A 26,953-nucleotide genomic window follows, 5' to 3' on the forward strand; every position below is an offset into this window, starting at 1 on the left:
CTCCCTCGGTAACGATCATTAAAAACGTATCCGTTATGGAGAGCAATGCCGGACTATTTCCTTCGAATGGGTAAGAAACGATTGTTGCACGCGTTTCTACGAAGTTCCTCGGGGTTCAGGGAATGTGCAGTCGCGTTCAAAAAACTGTAACTAGCACAGAGGAAAAATATACACCGCTACAGTTATTTTCATTAACCGATGGAACTTTGCCCCTGCTATAGCGATCGATAGCCCAGTTGCACGTGTATTGCATCGATACATGGGGTGATTCCAAGCTTCACTACCTTAGGTCACTGGCTAACCGTCGTATCACATAGGTATATTCTCACTTTATTGCACCATATGCCCCGCACATGCGCACGCACATTCGCCGGATATAATAACAGAAAACGAGGCCGTTTATCGAAAGCCTGATACGATATAAAAAGACGCAGATACGCTTGTGGCATCTGCTAAATAGAAGTTGTTACCATGAACGGCCTGTACGTACCATCGTGCTACAAGCACAACTATCAACGAACTATCGTCACGTTCAATTATGTTCGTTTCAAATGTGCCATCTTATTCTACTTTCTTTCGTTCGCGTGTAAAACCAAACACACATTTTTCGTGGGAAACTTTCCATTTTTCTTCCTTCAAACTGTCCAAGATCGTTTCAATAGCTTCTCGTTGAAATTGTACACCGAGTTCGAGAGTTTTGCGACGAATTGTAAAAAAGAACTCGATTCCAGATGTTCGCATTGCTTGTAACGATCGACACGCGATGAGAAAATTCGTGTGTAAAATTTTCGAGATCGAAGCAACTGGAAACTTTAGACAAATTAACAAATAGAGGATACCGCCGAGATTCGTTGCGCATTCGAACGCAAAGGACAAGACTGTCGTAAAAGACAGGAAAAATAAATTTCACGTTCGGTCCTCGACGAAAGTTCAACCAAGTGTAACTTACTCTGAGCCATTTGTGGTTGAGGACTTCCTGTATAGTGATCCTGTGATTTACGTCTGTCGTGAGCATCCTCTGTATGAGATCCTTTGCCGGTTCGCTAATACAATCCCAGAGTGGCGTTTCCATCTGTAAATTTCAGGAATTTCTCGTTATCAAACGCAAACAAAAGTGTAGACAGCGGAGTTGTCCGAGAAAACGAATCGAGCTACGTTGTACCGATCGTTCGGACAGAATTCAAGCACCACGACTATTAATCAAACGGTTAAATCGGAATTTTTTTACCAGTTCGTGGAAAAAGGAACGAAAACACTGGTAAAAGTTGAAACGTCTGAATCGAATCGATGGATTTGAAGCTCCCGCGATACCGAACTCGTTAAACGAAGACAGAGATTGTTTACGAGAAAGACGAACGAACAAAAGGAAGAGCGTGGCTACAGCGTGACACGTATTATATCGAGTTCATTGTAGGTGAAAGTTCAATCTCTGCGCTCGGTATAATAAATATATATTTTATAAAAACGAAGCCCTGTAACAACGATAATGTCAGACGGTACAGCTGACAGGCAGATGTTGCCTTTTCTAAATTTACAATTTACGTACACGGTTCGTTTTATCGTCCGTACGAGTTGTCAATATTAACCCTTTCGTAACTGAACTGTTGAAAAATTGCGGGGGGAAAAGAAAGGTTAGTTTATAATTTTGCGTAAGTCAAACGACAACGAGTGATCAATTGGTGAAGATGCTTTGACATTTTGAAAACGTTCAAGGATCTTTTTCGTGTTATTTTTATTGCGAATATATACGATGATTTGCATTGCAGCGTCTTGCGAGCTTATATAGTATTTATAGTAAATTCGCGACGGAATATACACCGGTACCGTTTATACAAAACCGAAAGGAACTAACGTGTTTTCCCGTATATGAAAATATAGACGGGTGTGATATTTGATTTTCATAATTTTATTCTAAACGCGCAGCTACTGGTGGAAATGAACGGGTTAAGTAACGAGGGTAACTACGCGCAATTAACGAGGCAGAAACCGCGACAATTAGCGAGGCAACATTTTGCTCGAACAACTCAAATATGGGTACACATTTGTCATCTGAGTTAGAATTTCGTTAACCCTTTCACAGCGAAATAAAACAATGGGAAACCGTTTAAAAAATTAGAAATTTCTTTATATCCTCCTCAATGGCTTCTGTTTGCTATATGAAACTAAACGAAAGAATGTCTCACGTGTACCTTTGCTACATTTTTGTATAATAAAAACTATTAAACGCTCGAAAAGTCGCTAAAATTAATTTAACCGAGTGACTCGAACTTTATACACATCTTAATTATTTTATTCACACCGATCAAATATACACATTTTTCGAAATACATACTAACCGTGTCAAACCAACGAATACAAAAAAATAAATGGTAGATGCAAAATGAACCATGTTCCGTTTATACACATCTTCGTTTTATTTTCGATCGCCTAAAACTAAACAGAAGAATATTTTACACGTACCTTTGCTATATTTCTATATAATAAAGCCTGTCAAACGTTCGAAAAGTCTCTACAATTAATTCAACCGAGTGACTCGAACTTTATACACATCCCAATTATTTTATTCACACGGATCAAAAATACAAATTTGTCAAAATAGCTACTAACCGTGTCAAATCAACGAATACAAAAATCTACTTTCCGTCTATACAAAAAATTAAACGGTAGATGGAAAATGGATCGTGTTCCGTGTCTGTGATAAACTAAAATATTCAAAAGCACCGGCGTGTCCCTGTTTCTGACAGACGGAACAGTTGGGTACTCGAACCTTTTCCCGTCTCTATGACGGACCAAACTGCGAAAAGGTTAACTCGTCGTTCGATCGTAGAGGGTGCGAGATCTCGTAAATTACCTACCTGCACTCTTCCTCTGCAAATCGCTTCTCGTAATCTGTCCCGGGAGCCCACGAACGGTAGCGTACCGGTCAGCAGTATATGAAGCAACACCCCGGCTGACCAGACGTCGCCAGGTTTCCCGTATTGTCTGCGCTGGATCACTTCCGGTGCCATGAAATGTGGACATCCAACGCGACCTGAGCGACCAACAGCACCACATCAGGGCCACGTAAAACAATTGTCGCGTCGAGCAAAGTTTGAAGCAAGGCGTCAGTGATTTGCTTCCAGAGTTCGCAGTCGATCGTCACGTTCAAAGAAACTTCGAAACGCGAACGCGAAAGTTTAGCCAGACTCGCGAGTACCAAACGTGAAGTTACGAAACAGCGCGCGTCGTTCATCAACGATCCCGAAAACGAGAAAAACGAGTAACCGTGTCCCGTAAAATATTTCGTTGTATTTAATTTCTCATACGATCGATTCGGTACCGTTTCATTGACGATCTCGAGCTCGTGTCGAACGAAACGCCCGGAAACGAGACGCGAATACATTTCCTCGTAAACACTAGATCGACTGGACCGAGCTGAATATGTGTATAATGCCAACAATCGAATGTGTGGTATGTAAATGCGAAACGGATGGTACATTCAGTGAAAAGAAAACGCATTGGGCGCATCTAGCAACATTGTACGAGCACAGAATATAAATGTAAACGTATGAAAATATATATATGTATATTTTGGTGAATTATAGGCGCACTATCGAATATATAAAACGTGTAGATGGGGGGGCGGGGGGCTAGACAGAGTTGCAAGAAACGGGACATGAAGCTTTAAAGAAAGAGAGAGAGAGAGAGAGAGAGAGAGAGAGAGAGAGAGAGAGAGAGAGAGAGAAATGAACGCACGTGGATGAACAAGGACCAAAGGAGATGCGTTTTTCAAGGCCAGAAGCAGAAACTGCATAAACGCGCAAGAAACATTTCGTTGGTGAATTTTAATAACTGTATCGTTGCATTCTAGTGTAAATAGTATTCAATACGTTATACGGTAAAGTTTAACGTTATACAGAGTGACCTACTTAAAACGGAACACCTAATTATTTTTATTGGTAAAGTTTTTCGGATGAAAGATGACTTTTCAGAGTATTTTACAATTATGCACGGAGCCGATATTTTTCAAAAGTCATTTTTTTCTTTTTTTCAACGATCGAGGGTCGTTGATACAATTTCTTTTTCGCGTGATCATTTTTCATAAATAAATTCAATAATCTGTAGACGATTAGACGTTAAAATTAGACGATTGTGTAATTATTTTGATTTTATTTGTTTCAGGATACACGTGTGTCATTATTGACTAAGTCGAGGCAATACTAATTGGAAAATTATTATTGTAAAGCACGATCGAGGATGCCCCTACGGAAATGGACCACCAACGAGTAGAATTGACCATAATTCCCTGAACAATCTCCTCGCTCGTGCATTGCACATCGCTAATTTACACGTGTCATCGATTATTGAATTTGTTTTAAGAAACTCTTTAATCGTCACAAATTGGAAAAGGACGATACATAAGAAGTATCCAATGATAGCGAGCACGTCGACCACAATGACGTTTGAGATCAATTGTTTGTCAAAATCAGCTTACGAAATCGATCGATTTTCACCGTAGATATTTGATTTTTATTTTTCACGTAGAGATAAATAGGACTTCTGTTTTCAACAAATCACCCTGTATACAATATGCACAATGCATGTAAAGTATATTAAGAGAAACACGGAGCTGGTGATGCATATTTGTAATGGAAATAATTTTCAGCGAGTTTCTTCGCGTAGCAGATCGATCGTTTCTTTTTTCAATATCGAGCGGCTTAATTATAAAGCAAATGCAACATTTATAAGAATGGGAAAATATAAAATAGCATTGAAAACGAAAGAAGAATGATCCAGGTACCTGTCGTAATCGTATGAAAATGCATAAAAGTAGGTCAAAATTATCATACGCATACAGTACGAAATATAGAGCATAACAAATGAGAAACAAGTGAGGAAAGTACGCCGAGCTACACGTAAGGTAACATCGATAAGTGGAGAACAATTTTTCAATTCTTTAAAACGAACGTGAAGAAAAGATCATCGAGGTATACATATCATTTTCAACAGCAGTAAAGTAAAAACATTGTGCAAGGTGTAACATACATGCATAGTACAGATTGCAAAATAGTGTGGCTCGATAAATTCTGTGATTATCTATGTGATCAAATATTTTTAATCGTACACTCGAATCTTTTCGTTAATTTTACAGTTCGTGGTTTCACCATAGTCACTCGTTTCGTAAGTTAATAACATTAAACACGGTCGTCTTAAGTTCTTCAAGTGCGGAAAATATTTGCACAACGTTTGCCTCGTCCAATGTCTATTATAAAATTGACAAAGCACTCGCCAATCGTGATGAATAATTTTCAGGTAATTGGTCATCATTGCGTTCAATTTCAGCGAACAATACATAAATAAAGATGAGTGGAATGTTTGCAAAATTGTATATTCATGGCGTTGTGCAGTTGTTGGAAGGATAGATGCATTGAATTAAAATTGCTCGCACAAATTTTGTGTCGCTTTAAAGAATAAAGAGAAGTACATTATTTTTTATGTCACTTGTGCATCGCAAGTTGAGTATTACCTACGTTTCCCTTTAAAGCGATGTAGTATCGTAATGGTACTGTTCAGGGTAAACTTATCGTTTTTATATGGAATAATTTTATTGCACTATAAATTTTATCTCTATCGGTGTATTAAAATGTTTACTGTACGCGAAGGTTGTTCATCAACCGATTATCTCTACGCGAGGTGGTTGGGTTGACCTAATTCTTAACAGTGAAAGTCTAGAAAACTGGATCAACGCGTTCACTTTTTACAAACGGTTCTATAGTAAATAATCATATTTCTGACAAATCCTGTGCGATGAGCCATCTGTGAATCACACTTCTGTATCTTATTTGGAAGAAATTTCGGAACACATTTTTCAATTTTTTATTTAATTATTTCCTGCCAAACGGTGAACCTTTTACGCTTACATTCAATAATTACATTGTATCCGTAGTAATAATTTCACAAGTACGAGGTTCTTTGAACGATGACTATTTAAAAACTTCGTTAAAAAACGTTACTTCGAAGAAGTGTATCCTTGTGTGAAACGTATACACTGTAATTTGTCTGCACATGTCTGTACACGTTGCATTTACATTTTGTGTGTGCGAAGTATTCTCGTCAATTTATCGAAGATATTGATGGTGTAATGTACGACAATCCGTCACAGATAATAAACGATAGACAAACACAAATACATACAGAGAGGCGGACACACAGAGACAGGCTAGTCTACCGCTACGAACAATGACGACACAAATAAGCCCGACAGTCGGGCAATTCTTGAACGAAACAGACCAAAAACAAAAAAGGAAAACTTTGAAAGGTTTTTTACGTGAAGGAAGTGTCAATAAATATGACAAACTTCTCCATAAAATTTTTTATCGACGGTACACGGTATTTTTATTTTACAAAATTACAACACGTGCACTTCGATGCACGCATACTTTTGCGTATACGTACGATTTCGAAATGAACAAATAAATGCATCCAGTATTAGACTATTACTCGTACTCGTTAGAATTTAATTTACTTCAGTGATGCAATAATGTACACAGTGTATCGAAACATGTAGGAATAACATCAGAGGCGAGTTCTGGGTATAAAAGCGAAGAAAAAAGTTTGTATAAATATTTGAGCCAATTGAACTTGTTCCAGAGATAGCCGGGCATTTTTATATTTCATTAATTCTCACTACGAACCGAGCCAGCGTAATTGCTGACATTTGAGTGTTTACTATCAACGCGTTGTACCTCACGTGCAACCTTGTCGTTTGTGCGTAAAAACATTCATAATACTCTACGAAATGCATCGGTATTTTCTGTGTAAGATTAGTACGTACGTGTTTAACGATTCCAGTAATGCAATAGTTTCCGTTTGAAATGATAAAGGCGGAGCAGAGGAATGCAGAAATGGCAGATAGACGTTTAATATATGGTTTTGCTAATTGCAAAATTGCTATGGTCGGACAGTTGCGTACGGAAGATTTTCCTCGAGAGAAAAACAGGAAAATATACGAAAGAACAGAAGAAGAGGATATCGATGGTTCGTTTCGGAAATGTATTTCGTTCGATGGAAAATCTAGAACCACTGTCCAGTGATTCGAGAGAACGGTAAAAATGATAAAAATAGCTCGAACAATCACAAGAATGGATACCTTGGAACACTCGATTGTTTGGAGAATACTGCATAACAAGTAGGTGCAAATGTACCACATGCTAAAGGATGAAGGACTACTCGTACCGAGGTTCTTTCAGTAGTGACCTTCTGCGTATGGTTATTTACGGATTTGTGTTGCTAATCAGAATTTTCTACATTCGATATTGCTCACCGGTGAACCCAAAGTTACCAGAGACGGTGCATTGAATTACAAATGATTCGGAATAACGATTTAAATTCATTATTCTTTTTTCAACCAGTCGGTGCAAATTCTATCGGAAAACATTTTTTTGTTACTTCTTCGACCGTGTGTACACACCGGTGGGGAAAAAGCGCCTTTCGCAGAATCGAGGCACCATAAATTTAGAGTCAGGAATATTTAGTGATCATTTAACCGGATCGTTTTTATAACTGGATGATTCACCGACGAATATTGAACCAATTTTTCAAGAAACGATTTCAATCAATTATTGGGAGACATCCTAGCCGAAATTGTGCGGCATACGTGATGCACGATGCGATTTATGACGATCAACCTCGTTTTAATCGTTCGTCGAACAATTTTTAAATAAGCGATTTCGAATTATACAAATTGGACACGAGGGAGTTGTCTGTCACCTCGATCCTTGGACTTGAATTCGATTTTTGCATAGGGAGGATAGACTGAAATTTATCATTTAGAGTGCAACGTTGAATAACATTGAATCACAGTGTATCGAAGAAGCTTGCCAACGAATCTAATCGAACGAAATTTTTAAATGTAACGAAAGGTCGACGAGAAGACGTCTAAAAGCTCGTATCGAAGGTCAGAGCATTTTCGCTTAGGGCATTTTCTTTGAGACAAGGCTTCTGTGAGTTGTCTATAGTACGCGTGCAAGAAGATTGCATCTAGAATTATCATGACTGTTTCTAATCGTTCATGGATCTCCTCGAATGCGTACGAGGAAACTACATCCTTTTCCAAACAGTCTCTGAACGAATAGAACCAGTTATAAACCCGAATGCAATCTTCTCGCGCGCGAACTATACATTATATCGGTTTGCAACGAAACACCAAAATGCCTCCAACTCGTGAACAATCTCAAATTGAACGAACGTTCACAAGTACACACACACACTTGTTTCGTTATTTCCAAGTCTCGAAATCACCCCTGAACTTATATCCACGTGTTTCGATACAACCGGCGATAAATAATCGCTGGAAACACTCCGTATCCAATTACGTAAATACAATCGTAATGAACCCTTCAATCGTCGAATCCCTACAATGACGAAGCAATACTCGACTCATTCGCACGCTACAGAAACGAAACACGTCGACGTATGGGAGTGGGGGACAGACAGAAGAAAACAAATTTAAAAAAAAAAATCGAAAAAAGAAAAACGAAAACAAATAAAAGACGGGCCTCTCTGTCTCATTCCTCGGATATTAGCTCGACGACAGAACGTGTACGTGTCACTACGCGAGCCTGCACAACGATTTTACAGGAACAAACTACCGCACGTAGGTCTAGTGGAGTGTCCATACAGACGCTACGTGTTCGTCTGAAGCTGACATGACCGAACGACACGGGGGTAGAACGACTTGTGCGTATCATTGCATCGAAAACAACACGTTCGATCGATATTTCAATGGTCACAAAGCAAGAGGAGGGTCGGTCGATAGAACTGTAGCTGAGGAACGGTACCGACAAAGGTCGTGAGATCTTTCCTTCTTTCTTCTTTTTTTTTTTTCTTTTTTTTTTCACACGGCGACGTATCGAGCGAGCACGTTACATTTTTCGCGTGTTACCCGACTGTATAATTCGCGACTGCACGGGGGAGAAGTGGAAACGGTGGCGCACAATAACGTATTCGAAGGAAAAAAAAAAAAAAAAAAAAGAAAGAAAAGGAAAAGAAGAAAAATCGAAGCTCCCTTTTCCTTTCTTTCTCCCTGTCTCCCGTTTTCTTTCTACGCCCGTCTCGTGCTCTACCCCCGGTTTTCGTTATTATGCAAGTGTGGCAGGCAATACGAGTACCGATATTATCTTCCGTGTCGCTCACTAGCGAATCCTCGGCGTCGGTCAGGTCCTCGAAAGGGAAATTGCAGCCCGTGGACGTTGGTCCTATCGAAAGAACATATGGGAGAAGGATCGTTATCGTTGGAGTAATATCAAGTGGTGGTTCGGGGGGGAAAGAACGCCATCGTCAACGATAAGGAATCTTATCGTCGTCGCCGTTATTCGTAGAGAAAGACAAACCTGTGTTTGTGTCGTTGTATCGGAGAATCGAATTAACACTAAACCTACCGACACTTCATGCTTACCTATTCTTACCGAATGCGAGAAGCAACTTATATCTCTTAATACGGAACGAAGATAACAGCCGATTCAATAGTGATAAGTATAGTTTCTATTTTTTAGAATGAAAATAATAGCCGATTCAATAGTGAAAAGTATAGTTTCTATTGTTTAGAATGAAAATAATAGCCAATTCGACAGTTAAAAAGTATAGTTTCTATTGTTTAGAATGAAAATAATAACCGATTCGACATTGAAAAATAGAGTTTCCATTGTTTAGAAATAATGTACATTTTGTTCGTTTTCATGGTATTTCTTACGGATAGACTTCTCGATTGTACATTTTCAATAGACGTATTGTTTACATTTTAGACAGATTAGGCAGCTCTACCATCGATTTAATTGATCGAATGAAACTCGATATTTAACGGTACAAAAACCAGACGAGTGCAATCGAAATAGATTTTGTTAGTCTTGTTGCCTTGGTAATATTTAATACGGCACGTTTACCGTGTTTCAAGTATTTATATCCGCGATTGGTGTCGCTTGATCTTTTTCGCCTGACTGTTGCTCTTTTCGATATTCGGCGGTAGGCTCCTCTCCCAATTGAAATATAAAATTCTTGCCTCGAAATTCCATCTCCCGTGGTTTCTTTGTACGAAACCCAAGCATTTAAGGCGGCCGAGTCCAGGATATTGAAAAATACCTGTAAAGGCCATCTCCGAGATTTAGAGTATACCGTGTACTTTCTCATCTACAACGAATTTGAATTTATTATACGATCTAATTGTCTCCGTTTTCCTCAACTTCTACGGAGTCATGCATCGAATTAAGAACAGGTACCTTTTTATTCGGTTCAAATTTGTAAATTGTCAGAGTACAATTATCCGAACGATACAATTCCGTTTAGAGACGTGCCACATTGTTCATTTCCTGTTTTGCCAATTTTGCTCCTTTCTATTTGCACGAATTACTCCAACAAGCCTAGTTTTCTTCGATGAAATTTTAATCACTATCGACACACTTGTCGAAAATTACTCGTGATTATACTTCTACACCCTGTATACAATTCTACTGATTTCAGAGTGACAAATTCTCCTCGAAAAACAAACATTCAAAAATGAAACGAATATTGACAAATGTATTGCGAGTATATTTTAAGAGTCGTGAAGTTTAAAGGCGATGCAATTGTATATAGAAACATTTTTAATCGAAATTTTTAAATCGTTTGATCGGTCTTGGTAGGTTTAGTGTTAACACGGGTCAGAGCGCTCGGGGGAGGGGGAACATTTTCTATGCAATTCTTTTTCGGTGCAACGTGCCCCCACGAGCTCGAATGCTCAGCTCGTCGACACGATTATCGTAGTTTCGATGTATCGTCGCTCCGAGATTAAACTCGGGCGTAATCGCTATTATCGGTATCATTGCACGACCGAGTGATCGTCATTAGAATACTTATTACGAGAATCTGTGGGCCAGTTCGCTCCTACTGTGTGTCACTGTGCTCCTTTTACTCGCCTGAGAACGGTAGTGAACGGATTAACATCGAAATGTGAAGCTACTCCATTTATAGATACAAAAATGGTACACCAATGTGAATGGAATTCGTAACAGTACATCAATGCCACTAATAAAGATATAACTATACACAGGTGGAATGGAACAATCAGGGATGGAAATTATGGTCTTGGATGGAAATTAATCAAAGGTGTGCGTATACACGAATATTATATTCAGAATAGCACATCAAAGTAATTTGGGTACGAAGTTTCGTTTTTAAGAAAATCGATGTCCAGGTACGAACGATATCTCGATTTTACGAATATTGGTGGAAAGTAACGTTTCCATGGTGAAATTGCCGATTGGTAGATCAACGTGTTTGGAAATATTTATTGCGTTTATTTATCATTTTTTTTTTCTTTTTTGCACGCTTATCGGAGAGACAAAAATTGGTGCAAAAGTCGTTCAATTTGGAGAAGAAAATGTAACGATGGATCGGTATAATTTTTTATATTATTGGAATCGTTTCCACGCGCCACTTTCATTTCTGAAATGGAATCATACGTTTTCATTACGCCTATATCATCGCGTGATCAAAAACACACTCGACGAAGTCACTCGAGTGCACATTTCATCAATTATTTACTAGACGCTCGCACGAATATTGGTAAAAAAACGTCGAGTTTAGTCACCCGTTTCAATTTATGATGAAGAAATAACTGACTTGCGCTACGTTTATAATCATCGTTGTGTTTTCAGTGGCTCGTTTAGACAATAACCGATTCAATTTTTAACCGCGTCGAGACGCTGCTTTCGAAAAAAAAAAACGACGGTGGTATTTGAATAACGTAGAGCACGTAGGAGGAGATTAGGCTCGTTTACGTTTCTCGTCGATTCAGTTACTCGAGTGCAATTTGACTGCAACAACAGTGGATGCATTATTGCCGATTGATTTCGGCAATTTTCGAACAACCGAGAACACACGAACACATTGCTGTCGATTTAATTATTTTTACACCATAATCTAACGATGATAACCAAACTCGATATTTAACATTACAAAAATCGAACGAGTGTGAACAAAATCAATTTTTCTCCCTCAAAGTCGAACAATTTTTGTATCTCCGAGTAACGATAAAAAACAATCACGCATTTCCTCTCAACCCCTCGATCAACTATAATGTTATACCGTTAAATTCTCGAAAATATATTTTCCGATTCGCGTTGTTTCATCATGAAGGAATGACGTATACCGCGCGACATTTATCTCTCGCGAGAGTTTCAAAAAATGTCTCTTTCGTCGTGAAAAAAGTGTCGAGTTTAATAATTTATATCCGTCGGAAATTCTTCACGCGTCAAGGGGTTAAGTCGGACATATTGTGAAGTTAATGCAGAAAAATACCCGAGGTCGAAAAAACCGAGACGTCACGCTCGGTATACGTGCACGCAGTACCGATTTCCGTCGGAGATTTTCTCGGAATCGAAGCCTCGTACGAGAACATTCTTCGAACATTTTCCATCTATTTGTCTACGGAGAATCACGGAACACCCTGTACAACTATCAATATCGTGAGGGGAAACGCGCGAGAGAATGGAAAAGGTGTACACGATATAAAGGAGGTTTCAGTGAGGGTGGTTCTTTTTTTATTTCATTTCTTTTCTGTTTTTTTTTCTTTTCTTTCTTTTCTCGTCAAGGAGCATTCTTTCAAGTTGAATCCGTATCGGTTGAAAGTTCGATGGGAACACTGAAGTGATTCAATGGAGAATCTCCAGCTTGCATGTCGAGCGACTTGTTAGCGACTCGTGGTTGGAAATCTGAACGCGAAAAAGCAAGCAAGCAAGCAGTGGCAGCTTCTAGAGTACAGTAACGTGAGAGGGACACACGGATCGGGTTAAGATGTAGCATAATACAATCGGTGTGAACGTGATAAATATATTTATATATATATATATATGTATATATAATATATATGAGAGGGAGTTGTGTGTTTGTTTATGTGTACGTGTAGGTGTGATTGTGTGAGTGTGATACATATGGCATGATGATACAAGGCTCCTGCGGAAGCGATGATTAAAGGTTAGGTCAGGCTTACCCTCGCTGTCGACCTTCAAGTAGAGCTGCCCCTTTGGGCTCAGACACTGCCCATACTCGGTCGTGTAACACTCTGTATTCATTCAAACCAAATTTCAAGTTATCAGAATTTGTATTTTACCGACCGACGCTCTTTCCACGCGTTGCCGTTCAATTATAATAATATAGAACGCTCAAAGTGGACTACGCGTTGTTCATCGACACAATCGAACGAATCTCGGAATATTTAACTTTACCCTCTTTTCCTTGTGTGTATCGATTTAATTTTATAAATGATTTTTTTTTTTTACGACAGTGCAACTTAGTCCGTGCAAGTCTGTAACGTTTTCGAACCTTGTTTTCAGGTCTTCCACGGGAATAATAAATGATACGTTAGTGTAGCAGAAGAAACATTGCGAAAATTGTCGAACAGTGAGAGAAATCAACGTTCAAATTTGTGGACGTTAGAGTTTCTCCGTTTGCGTCTTTATTCGTTAATTTTCGAGTTTTTTCGACGGATTAATGGATCTTTTATTATTTCCGAAGGCGACCCGAAAGGAGGGTCGAAAATTGTACGGTATATAATAATAAGTAATCGAATATATTTTTTTCTTTGCAAGCAAATCTTTTGGACAGTATGTACAAAGATAATGGTGAATTTTTTTGAAAATGAAATCAACAAAATACTTCATTATCGAGTATAATATAATTTTGTCAATTATAATTTGAGGTATTTTTGATTTCGGTTTAACCACGACAGGGATTAATTATTTCGTTTAAAATAAACAAACATTCAGACTGATATTGACATCTCCGATATCTACAAATCTTGCGACGATATTGTCATATTGTACAATTGTAAGACTAAATTATGAATGTTTATTCACAAGTTTAATCCAGTAACCGCTACGTTACTACATTTAAAATAATCCCTGAAAAGGTTAAGATTGTTTGATTTTTCTGCCAATTACTGTCACTTTCGTTTTTATTTCGTTTGCCGGGTTATTGCGAAAAGCAATCAATTCCGTAGCCAGCAAATAATTTTTCTCTCTCTTTTTACCGTTGTTAGATGGGGAAAAAAGGAAGTATTAATAAATGGATTTTCGCCCAACTTGAAGCATTTAAATTGCTTTCGGGACAGCGAACGAGTCAAAGAAAACGCCCGATAAAATACCGAACGTTAATTTTTCGTCGTTAAAAACGTTACACGACAAAACAGCTGCTTGCAAGCAACAATACTTTTTCACTGTTACGCAGACGGTGCAATTAACGCTTTATAATGAAACTGAGTTGACAGGATGTCGATCGAATAACGAATACGAAAGTTATTAATTTTAATATCGATAACAGGGTTAAATTTTATTCTTTTTCTTATGAAAACTCACAAATGGAATGACTTTGTGCTTACTGAACTCCGGTGTGCAATTCGTTGAACAATTCATGAATCTGAGACGATGCAGTTTTCAAAGATACGAAGAATAGTATGCTACTTCTCGAGATACGTTGCCGAAGAAGAAGAAGAAGAAGAAGAAGAAGATATTTGCACTGTTCTTCTTGTTAGGTATGCCGAATTAGTTTCAAACTTGAATGCCTGAATGGTAGCAGACATTTCGGCGGAATTAACGTTTCACTGTTTCAAGCGAACTTTTAAGTGAATTGTGACAAAAACTTTATGCCACGAAACATTAAAATATTATCCCTTTTATTCGTAGAATTGGGCACTATTCGAATCATTTATTTAAGACAAATATGTATCCGAAACTTTTCAGAGACTTATCTTAACAATTATATTTTTAAATATATACCTATGTAGAAAAAAATAATTTCATTCTTCCATTTTGTATTATAAATGTACGAACTTTATACACTTTAAATGTTTCCCTACTTTATCCGTCTCATACTTATTCATTATTCGTAATAAATATTTGTATACACACTACTCGAATAATTTTTCGAGTTATTTAGTCGATCGACTCTTGATAATTCCTCGATTTTACCAAGATTGTTAAAATAACAATAAAATTTCAGATAAGACGTTTGAAATAAATCAATCGATAGAAGCCAACGAAAGTAAAATATGCGAAACCAATATTTGACATACATTTATTCCACACAGTACACGTTTCATAATTAACACTAATTCGGTAACGAATAAATATTGTACTGTCGAAGAAATAAGAAACCAATACCAGAAAATGATGCAAAAAAATGGACCGATACGTATTATAATAACGAATAGGTATTTGTACGGTAATTTATTGTATCGTCGTACAATTAAAATCTCTTTCATTTTTAAATTACATATATTTTCAATTACGTCGATTACCGATTCCTCCCCAAATTTTTCAAATAAAATTGTGCCCAACTCTCAATTGCAACGAGTCACAGTGTACTCTTCCAGATCCCGTCTAACATTCTTTCACAAACAACTGGATCAATACTGCACATCTTGCAGGAAGAATATATCGTGATATTCGTTCCTGTGTTTCCATCAGTTTTTCGCGTGGATTACCGGCTAGGTGGAAATAGTTTTACCCGTGACTACTCGAACTGAATGATTTATTGATTCCATGCGAATCACGGAGCATGAATGGGGAACTGGCCATTTACGCTCGAGTACTGAGTGAAATAGATCGATTGATACAACAAAGTGCATTTTATCAACGGCTCTTAACGGCGATACGAATGAACGTCTGGCGAAACTTGTTTCTCATGGTGTGGTAAGAAAAACAACGAATCAATGATCACGAAGAGTGTTGCTTTTCGGGACACAATGTTTACGAATACCTTGAGTGTGATTCTTAACTATGAACTTAAATAACGATCGTAACAAAAAGTAGCTAAAATGAATCCTTTGCGGTCGACGACCATAGGGGACACAAGGAGTTTTCTCTGTAAATCCTCGGACATATTATTAAATAACTGTGTATACAACCTCTACAAACCATCAACAAGAGCCGCAGTTACCGCAAGCGTAATATTTTACCCAAGTATTCGACCCTGTGTTATTCTACCGATTTAAAATACTTTTCGATTCACAAAAGCCTGCACTACTCGTTGGACACTCCATATTTCGCTCGATAATTTTAATCAACGATTATTACTTCTATTATTATGGTTTTTAATTGTTTCCGATATTTCGATTCTTTTAAAGAAAGAGCTTCAAGACCTTCGTGTTTTCTATGAAATTCAAAACGTACGGCGTATGCAGCAGAACCTCGATAATTGCACGAGAACCTCGTTTGTTCTATTGTGTTGACAAGAGGGGTGGTCGTTTAGCAACGAGTGAAGTTGAAGGTGGAAGGGATACGAAGTAGCGATCGTACGTAGTGGGGATATACTGCTTTTTCCTGGATCAGTTACCTCGATAGTTGCATGAATTTCGATACTTGCAATGATTCTCAGCCATGTTTCGTTGCAGTTATCAGAATTCTATATATTCGTGTTTGAAAATTAACATTAACCATTTTGTGCTCTCTATAACGTCGATACCATACGAAATAGATCTCTCTGAACATTGTAAAGGAAATAGGTTAAATAAAATTTCATTCTCGAATAAAGTAACACAAAAATATTTATACTCTCGTAATACTTTCCATTATTATTTCAACCCTCTGTTTCATCTTTAGACACTTTTAAAGAAACTCTTTCTAAACGTTCAAAAGCATCGATATCTTCTTATTTTGAAGAAGATCCGTTCACTCTTAAGCCCATTGCTACTTGTCCCCATATAGTATCTGTCGACTTACAAAGACACCTCCTTATGGCCCCATATGGTACCTGTCAACCCCGAAGGGTTGATACTACAGCTGAGCCCCGAATATATGAATATTTGAACGTTCGATTATCCAAACGGTGTCAATGGTTCGGTTCGAACCGAATTACGAGAAGTATTGCTGACAACAACAGAAATGTATTATCGTAATGTTAGCATACTAAACGTGTAATTAAAGATACAATCGCAAGACTCGGAGGGTGATCAAATGAATCGAAACTGAGAAATACGTGTCGAAAATTAAGGACATTCGGGATTTGTGGTTGTTTAACGGCTAATGTATAACTGACGTAAAGAATATACTATTGAAGAGGCATGCGATAAATTCCGATGAAAGTCGGCGGTAAACGAAGGAAAAATAATGCAAAAAGTGGTGAAGTGTGTAATAACTATTGGAGTTCTGGAACATAGGACGAAGGGGCGGAGTTGCCCCGGGGTTGGTAAGTAATGCGCGCGCCATTACACTCGCTATTGCGTTTCCTCAAAATTGTAAATCTATGTTGTCGGAGGGATAAGCAGGGGAGATCAGCACTGCGCATGAGAAAATTCACTATTACGTTTGGAAGAAATTCGAAAGCTTGTCGTGCTGTTCCAGAAGACGGATAGGTAAGAATCTACGAAGACGAATGCGCCCGAAGTAGCGAGCTTTCTGCTACAAATGTCTCACAGACTGCAAAAAATGGCCGCCCGTCAGCGTGTGCCCTCTATTAGCGACGCGAAAAAGTTTCGTTACGTTCTAATTTTACCGGAACGCTTCGAATCGGGGAGGCCAAAGGGCCTCAAGATCGAAGAAAAAAGAAAAAGAGAATAACAGAAAAGCGGAATTAGAAAAATGAAAAAAAAATACAAATTGAACAGACACGAAAATAAACAGGTGAACTCGAACGAAGTCAAGTTAGGTTAGGTTGTTGCGCGGTTTAGATTTTTGGTTACGAGCCAAACGTAGAATTTCTTCACGTTCCCATTTACCGTACCATAAATCAGTCCCGTAGAAATGAACAAAACGGAGAACACTTCGTGGGCCCTTTTCACCGTTTTTGTCGTACGTGTGGGTCTCGACACGCCTGCGCGTTGTACGCACGTCCCTTTTGCTTCCCCGTCTCCTTGCCAAAGGTTCGGGATTTTTTCTAAATGCAACAACGAGTGAACTTGCTGCGCACTACTTACCTTCCCTCTTCAACATCCCACCTTCCTCGCGCCATGGCTTCAGAATTTTCTGGAAACGCAATAACGAGTGTGCTCGCGCGCGCACTGTGTACACTCGGCGGTAGAAATAGAGTGAGGACGTAAAAACAGTACGCGGTGGAGACCAGCTGAATTATCTGTATACTTTTTGGACACTGTGTGCGGATCCCACGGACCTCGTCGCCTGTACGGCGACCCACAAATTTTCTCCGCGCGTGGATGTTTTGCAATACATTTTTACGCTCATGAATGAAACCTTATCGTTCAATGGTAGCGTGGTGAACGTCGGTGCGCATATTTTATCAACATCTTGTCTTTGATATAACTTGTTTCAAAATACATAACAACTTGAATCTTATCTATTCAGGCTGATATCGCGTCGTCTCCGAGGGGTTAACGCTTTGTGGCCTACTCTCTCCGAGTATATCTCATCAGACCCGAATTAAATTCTAGAGTAACGTTTAAGATCGTTGTTTGAATTATTACCGATCGATCGACGAGCCACGCGACGTTGTATTTAAAAAATTCTTCAACGACCTGGACACGATCGATCATTTTCATAAACTGATTCACCACTCGGTCGTTTTTTTTTTTTCGAATAAAATGTCAATATTTGACTCGAAAACCGCAAAGGGTGAAGCATTTCGGCGCATCAAGGGCATAGGTGTGGCGAACCTCTCGCTACTCTATGCGGTGAAAAGGACATTTGGTAATTTGCACCCCTAAGGGTGTCGCTTTCCATACCACTCGAGTGTGCTTCGAGTACCTCACTATATTCCTTCCGCCAAGTGTACCTACCCCTTTGTTCTTCGGCATTCTCGCCATAGACTGGGTCAGACTTCCCACAGTTACGCCGCTGTGGACGATCATTAATAAAATACTGGGTTTTATCGATGCACGAACGGTGGAAAATGTTTCGGTATATTGCGTAGGATGTCCGAAAATTGTCCAGCGAAACTCTGACCGGTGTATTCGTAAATAAGAAGGATAATTCGAGTATTTACCAAGCCGAATAAACTAACCGAATCACCTTCGACCGTGACTAAAGGTGACCAAGGTGCTGTTCCCAGCAAAAAATTTAATTACCTCGCCACTCTATTTCTCTAACAAGATTGGCAAGCTGACATGACGTAAAAGTAATGTCCGCAGTGATTCACGGACAGGGAAGCAGTCTTGATCGAACATTTGAGTTCGATCAGATTGTAGGTGATACTTTTTGTGGAATTTTTAATCCGAAGGTCGGGTCAAGGACAAATCGTGATACACGAACGAATCGGTGTTAACGGTATCTGTATCGGGCAAGTGTTTGCATTATGTTTTTACAGCTTTGAGAAACTGCAGCGACCTTGAGAAATAATGTGCACCGTGTATGTGTTTCAACGCGATTGAAATTGTATCTAGAATTTTACTCGTCCTTGGAATTCATTCAGTATAGAAGTATTTGCGATATTTTAATCTCACGTTCGTTCGTGGAACGATACGGTCTCGTTGGATAATTTTGGGACATCCGGTACGAAAAAGATAAAGATAATAAAACTGTCCATACAGAAGAAACGATAAAAAATGTCACGCTGAGAATAATAATCTTATAAACTTCGAAGCATTCAATGTTTTAGAAGCTGATTTCGCAAATATATACTTGTGCGAGGGGGAAAGAAATGAAATAAAATATTTAGTAAGAAGGTGCGTATCGACGGATCAAAAGGATTGAAAATCTAAGGCGCAAGGGGGAACGAAATTGACATATTTCCAGGTGTATCTGGTTCAGTTTTCTTCATTTAACCGCTAAAATATAATTAATATAATTGGTAAAGTGTATGTATATGCGTTCGGTGATCAGTTTGGATAATTGAGGTTCCACCGTACTCTGAAATGATTAATAACAGATCCAAACCCGTACGACCTGATCGTGTCTCGATCAGTGGTAAATTCTACTTACCGTGAAATCATGCGATATCGAAGCAACAGATCACAAGGAACAGACACCAACGAAGATAATCATTAGGAAAGTAACGAGGGAGGAATTTTTTTTTTTCAGTGTTTTTTTTTTTTTTTTTTTTTTTTTTTAGAAGAAAAAGAACCGTAAAAGCCGTTGCATTCTGCACATTGAACAGCGAGAAATTTTGAATACGACTGCCAATCATCGACCAAGCCAGCCAATAGTGAAGAATAGGGCATTCAGCGGAGAGACGATACAAAAACACCGAGTGTCTTTGAAAGTACTCTTGACGGAATGTTCATTCAAAAACACGTTCGTTTCGGTGTAAGAAGGAAAGAAAAAGAAATAATGTACTGTCGTTGGACGCTACGAAGAGGCAGCATTCAATTTCCAATTCATAGAAACTCGTACCCCATCGGCCGTACCGCGGAGTGCTTCATTTTCCACGGTGATTCGTTACCGAAGTATCGCCCCTTGAAGGAATTAAGCGGTGCTTTTCATTTTCAGGGACGTTAATCAGCTTTGTCTACAAATATGTCACCCCAGCGGCGGCGAGAATGCTCTAACCCACGGGGTAAGCTCATCTCCTTGCCGCTGAATCTTTTATAGCTGCTCCTACAATGCTGTTTACGAAAATGAGGTCACCCTAGCTCAACGACATTCGTTAAGGTTGTTCTCGTAAAAAATGAATCCCTCTATACACCGAACCGTGGTTCGTTTTAGGGTTCGTAAAAAAATTAGCTACCAACCCGATGCACTACGTGCATATGAATATCGTTCGAAACATCGACGTTAAAACACCATCGGGATGCAACGACACGTTCCTAACTCGCGAAAACGCCGAAACGGGAGGACAGGTGATCTTATATTCCGGAATTGTTCCCCCACGGAACGTGTTTTTATTGCGAAATAACTTTACACTTTTCGTTCGGTGGGAGAAACGAGAATCGATTCCGAAACGTAGTACTCGCTACGGTGCCACACCGAGGTTTGTTTTCATTTATAGAATTTAATATTTCCGTACACCAGGATACTATTGTCTCGCAGTTTCTTACTCGAGACCGAGCAAGATTATATAAGAATTATCTTGATCATTTTCTAGCGACGGTATACCGCAAGGTAACTGCAATTCAACCTGACAGATGTTTCTGAACCAATGTTATGCAATTCGTGTTCCGCGTGAACTTCAACCGAAATTTTAACCGAAAGGTTATATTATAATTCTTATCGAGTTTGAATCGAACAAAGACGCAATCACCGAACGACTTTCCAAAGGAAAACAATTTATGAGAACAATTCGTAAATAAACGTCGAATGCTGCCTCTTCGATTTTACAAAGAATATAAGCGTACGTGTGTCCCATTGTCAGTATTAATAGGATTTGTCGTAGAATTAAGAGTATCGTTAATTAATAGCGACCGTTTCACTGTATTGAATCCAAACGATGTTAGCTCTCTTCTAAAATCAATAGAAAACATAGGTAAGAAGTGGCAGAGGGGTCGATAACTTTCCAACTCTGCTACACTTGCTCGTAGAAATGAATTGACTCGTTCCTCGCGCAATAATTGCCGTTTACGTTTTACGAACGTCTAACGAGAAACATTGCAATTATCGCAGCGTGCCGTGGCACACGCGTAACCCGTTTGATTACTGGTTCCCTTGTTACGTCCATCAACAAAGGAAACAGTGCCTTTCGTTTCGCATTGATCTAAAGCTAACGAAGTAACAATCAATTTCAAAACAGTTTAATCAAACAAACCTCACCATTCCCCTCAATTATTTGACATCGTGAACTTGGTGGGTTACGTCACCGACGTTAATACTCAATTATTCCGATCGATCGCTGAAACTGTTACTGTAAGGGGAAATATTGATGTCTGCAAAAAATAACGAATGGTAAATTTCCCCGAAAATGCAACGAAACTGCTAACCTACCGTTTAATCGTAATTCTTCGTTTTTGTATTTTAATTTCAAATTTTGTTTAATATAAGTCGCGTGCGAAAATCCGGTTACTGTTGAACTAGTTTCACGTTCTATATTCGAACTATCTGGATAAATTTAAGAACTGAAACGTTTCCCATATTTTGTGCACCGCCAATTATTCAAATCACTTTCTTCGGTACCGTAACAACAGCGATATTGATCCAAACTCGCGCAGTGATAAGTTATTCTTAGAAGTATGAAGTTTCTTAACAAGTAAAGACGAGTTAGTTTAAAGAAGTTTATTATTCCAGACCCATATGTTGCCAGCTCGTGAATTATTAAAGTGACGAGTCATTTGATGCTTCTAGTAAACTACCCTAATGTACAAGTAGACGACTCTACAGGTACAATAACCGATAGGTAGTATTTTTCTTCCCCTCTCTTACTGTTTCGACCTTACAAAAATTATATATTTTAAAAATGCATTATGGCAAACGTAAAGTATAATATATCGACGTTGCATATTTTCAAGATTACTAAAAAGTAATTCAGCAATTGCATAATTAAAAATTAATATGAAAAATACAAATTGCTACTGGATCAAAAGTGACAGAATTAGCATTGCGTAAAATTTAAAAAAAATTCAAAGATTATACTAATGCCAAATCTACCAAATAGGAATAAGTAATAATCGAGAGATTCAAAGCTGATTAATGAAAAATATCCAGAGTAAATAAAAGATGGAACCCTTAGTAAAAATACTATGTAGTCTTACACCTTAGTTATAGTACCTTCTCAATTTATTATACTTTATACGATTCTATTGAAAATGATAAAAAAAAGTAATCTTTTGGGGACGACTAGTGAACTTGAACAATTAATTTAATTTAGTTTCGAAAATCAGCCACAAGAATTCTGCTCAAATTTGAGAATGTTTGTTCGTTCAAAAAATATCTTTCACACGACACTGTAAAACGTTGGTATGGGTGTTGAACAAACTTTTTGCTTATGCAAGAGTGGGTCGAAGCTATAAAATGAATTTCTTACGTACAAAAATTCATTTCCAAGAAATACAAAATTGAAATTTCTTTTTCTTAAAAACGAACTTCTGTAAAAAAAAACTAATTTTCTTACGTTTCCGACTCATTGTATTACTAATCACCTTTTGCATTATTGCATTCTTATTATATTCAAAGTATTCAAAAATCGTATCAGCGTTATATAATCGGTACTAACGTGTACATAACAATTTCTATGCTGTCTATTGTGTACCATAGTAAATATCGGGTTGTAAAAAACATGTTGTAACTGATTCGGTTGTACTTTTCATTGTAAGTGTCCTCCAAATACGTATGACCCACTTTACGCCATACGGTAAGAGATTTAATACCATATTCACCGATTGTTTGAAACATACACCATTTACTGGTACTCTCAGGAAATTAATTCGTGTAAAATTTCAGCCTCGTAGCTCGGAAGGTTTACAAGATATTAATGGCCCGACGAACCACCAGTTCGCTCTCAATATGCACGCTCTATTTCAAGCTATAGTCGAGACAAAATCAACACCGCTCAAGGCATTTCCGTGACTATGAATCATACCGAGCATGACTCCTTCTTTTACTCCATACTACCTAGCTTCTCTGTTCGAGAGACTGAGAGCGTGTGCCTGCGGGTTATGCGCGAAAAGACGAGAACGTGGTGGGGGTAAGCAGTATGGCGGGGATAGCTTATAAGTGGCCTTGATCGAACAGTTGATATTGCTCGAACTACGATCCAGAAACTCCTCGCTGAAAGACATAGAATCGAATCAACTCGAAGACTTTCAACGAACGAGGCATTACTCCAGGAATCCACCTTTCTCGTTTACACAGTCGCGAGGGCAACGGTTCACCTATTTTTTATTCGAATAAAAGTTGCAAATAACGAACAAAAGACAAACTACTTTCCATTCGTTACCCACTGAATAAAAATTAGTATTCCAGTTGCACAATGAAACATTTCACAATGAACGAATAAGAACTGAATCGTCTGTGTAATAAATCGTTGCACGTAGGACAAAATTTGTCATAAATATTGCTCCATGGAATACACTGGACCTCGTTGTAAAACATATCGTTGTAAAATTATTTCGACTTAATTTTATTCGTTACGCGCCAAACGAACACGAATAGAGCTCGAAAAAGTCTCAAGACTTTTATCGGGGCATGTACGCGTACTTTTAACGAGGAGTTCCCGTACCGTTGGCAACTTGAAAGGGAATCGCTTCGATAGTATCGAAAATCGATGATTATGGTATCAAATTTTCGGCGACTTAACCTCAAGTGGCTCGTACACGCGCCTAGAATAGGAGAGTACGGGTGAAACTAGGCACGAAAAAAGCACCGAAGAGAGCTAACGCCGTATCGTGTCCCCTTGAGAATGCATAGTAAAGAGTACGTTCTGTGGAACGGCTGTACACGCAGAGAAAACATGAACGAATGAGAGAAAGGTGGTGAGAACATACCGACGCCGTTTGCCTGCGACGACTGAAGTTGCACGGCGACGCTGAAGCCGCGTAGCTTCACCGGTGCGGAATTCTCCTTGCCCGCTAGGAGGGCGCATTGCGGCTTTAGATCACGATGAATTATGTCGTTCTCGTGGCAGTAGCGCAACGCCTCCAGGATCTGTCGCATGTAATGGCTGGAAAACGAAAGGGAGCGTTACACTTGGATACCAAGCGGGATGGAATAGTTGAGAAACGGACGCGTGTCGTTCTCTGCACTTGATGGAAGAAAGTGCCGGGTCTTGGTTAGACGTGACACGCGGTTAAACTAACGCCGGATGATATTATTGATTCGGTGCACTTGATGTTTTCGACTCGTGATCGAATTACGAGGGTACGTCGGATCCATCGGCGGTGACGTTTCTGATAATGCGAGGTATTGCCTCAAGTGTCCAGAATCGATATCGTCCTCCTTCGGATACGATAACTCTTTCGAGGCGAATATCAGATGGCTCGGCACACCTCGTGTGTGCGGATGTTTCGTAGTCACGTTTAATACGCGTGTGCTTCGAACGCCCATTGGCGTTCTCCGCCGCGTAACGATCGATCGAAGGCTGGTAAGCGAGAATCCAAGGGAAGGGTTGATTTTTCGAATTAAAAATTTTTCTTAGAGTCTACGTTTCTTTTTTAAAGAATATCCTCGTGGTACTTAAACGGGGGAAATGTGCATCAATTGTTTTGAAAGATTTAAATTAGCAACTTGTAGGGTTTGCAGGTTAATTCGTATAAACACTTTCTGGGTTCCTTTTGGGAAAATAAGTGTATCAGTATGTTATACTATCTTGTTCATGATATCGATAAGGTAACAGGTCACTTGCTTTTAAAACGTTCCACTTTGCGACTGTCATTCTTCTGACGAATCTGTCGAATAAAATAAATCCCCATCGTTCCACTTATAAATAATAATACGTAAGTACACGTAAAATGAATAAGCGGGAAATAGTGGCTTATCAACATGAACGTTTCCAGCCCTTTCGGTGCACTCGACTTCCTTCGCTCACCCCTTCCACGTTGCTGTTACTGGTGGAATTAATTGGTTTGCTTTATAGCCTGCATTTCTCCTAAAATATATTTCATCCGCGAAATATTTGACATCGGAGATACGAAATCGGAGCCAAACTCATTACTCGTAGAATGACAATTTCAATCTGCGTGGCAGTTGTTTTGTTACGTAAATTTAAGATCGAACAGAAATAAAAGGGCACGGATCTCGTAAATAGTGGTATTTAATAATACATTTCGAGGAGAAGAAAATCGATCTCGGACACTTGGGTAACGCCCAATTGTAAACTACCGACGGAAACTTGTAGGCATTGTTGTATCGCATCGTTCGAAACGTCCCGAACTTTTCGCGGGAAATGTTCGATCAGGTATTATATTTATCATATTTACCTGAAAGTAATAAATTAAAGTTACGTACGTTTGCAATATTTATACGGACCGATTGCGCGTACGAAAATTATATTTATTGAAAATTCCCTCAGTTTTTCGAAGTATTGAACACATTGATGTATTAATTAAAATGAAAGCTTCCTTGTCAATTTTTTTTTAAAAATACAGAATCGTTGACAGAAATATAAATAAACACGTTGAAAAGGAAGTCTTGAAAATGTTTCCAATTTGAAACTAGAATATCTCAATATTAAGTAACAAAAGTTTGAAAATTCATTTATCGTCTTTGTATTATTTTTTCGATCCTCGATATCCGATATTTCGACATCAGGTGTCTGCAACTTTAATATTATCCGTTGCAAATAAAACGTTCGAAAGATACACCGATCTTTCGCAATAAAAATGAAAGATTCATGTGCTTCCATTATGCTCGCTAAAAATATTCCAGGCAATAACTACGACCAGCCGTCTAAATTTGCAACAACCATGAAGAGAGCAACACGCTTCACGGACAGTTTTGAATCTGACGCGTGCCCAGGTTGTCCGTCATGCGACTGACTAATTTAGTACTATTCTACATGGACGGATTTGTAAACAGGAGGTTGGAATCTCCACGAGGAAATGTCACTTACTTTCAAAAACGTAATAATCGAGCCAAGCGTAGGAGGAATTGTTCGTGGATGAATACAAAATAGTTCACGAACATTCTATAACGCGTTATTGAATCGATAGTGAATACATTTAGCATCGACGATAGAATTTTGCACCGATAACATTTTGTTACGTAAAAACTATTTTAGGAGGAAAGAGTATTGTCTCGCCGCAATGTCTTTATGCTATTGAACTCCAACGAGGGCTCTAGAATCGTCTAAAATTAAAGAATTAATTAATAGTGTGTTATCTTTGAAAATGAAATTTAAGAATGAACAAAATGAAAATTAATAGAGAAAGATCAAATGCAATATTCGAAAGAATGTACAGGAACGAGACGATAATAATATTCTATAGTTGATTGCAAATAACGTGTGTTCCTCCTACAGAGGAAACCTGATGCAGATTTTATACGTAACGATATAAATTGTTCACGATGATCCGTAAATATCATGCAAATTTTTTAAGTCAAATTGCTGCATAGCATCGATAGTCAGATTCGCAATGGTGGGTTTTCTGGACCCAAGAATCTAGGTTGCTATTTCTTTCAAGACTTTAGAG

General features: G+C 38.6%; 1 protein-coding gene across 8 annotated transcripts in view; it reads right to left on the reverse strand.

Annotated features, from left to right (window-relative positions):
• The window catches only part of Cask (peripheral plasma membrane protein CASK), a 266,805-nt gene that overhangs the window by 213,698 nt on the left and 26,154 nt on the right, over positions 1–26,953 (reverse strand). For 5 of the 8 annotated variants that reach the window (XM_076316662.1, XM_076316659.1, XM_076316661.1 and 2 more), the window contains exons 5-8: positions 24,311–24,486; positions 9,150–9,236; positions 2,856–3,031; positions 950–1,072 (exon numbers count right to left, since the gene is read on the reverse strand). In XM_076316662.1, the coding sequence (XP_076172777.1) occupies positions 950–1,072; positions 2,856–3,031; positions 9,150–9,236; positions 24,311–24,486 (562 nt within the window). Of the gene's footprint in view, positions 1–949; positions 1,073–2,855; positions 3,032–9,149; positions 9,237–13,003; positions 13,076–24,310; positions 24,487–26,953 lie in introns of all 8 variants that reach the window. The other 3 variants (XM_076316660.1, XM_076316657.1, XM_076316663.1) reach the window with 2 other exon arrangements.

Source organism: Ptiloglossa arizonensis, chromosome 7 (genome assembly GCF_051014685.1).
Source record: "Ptiloglossa arizonensis isolate GNS036 chromosome 7, iyPtiAriz1_principal, whole genome shotgun sequence".
NCBI lineage: Eukaryota > Metazoa > Arthropoda > Insecta > Hymenoptera > Colletidae > Ptiloglossa > Ptiloglossa arizonensis.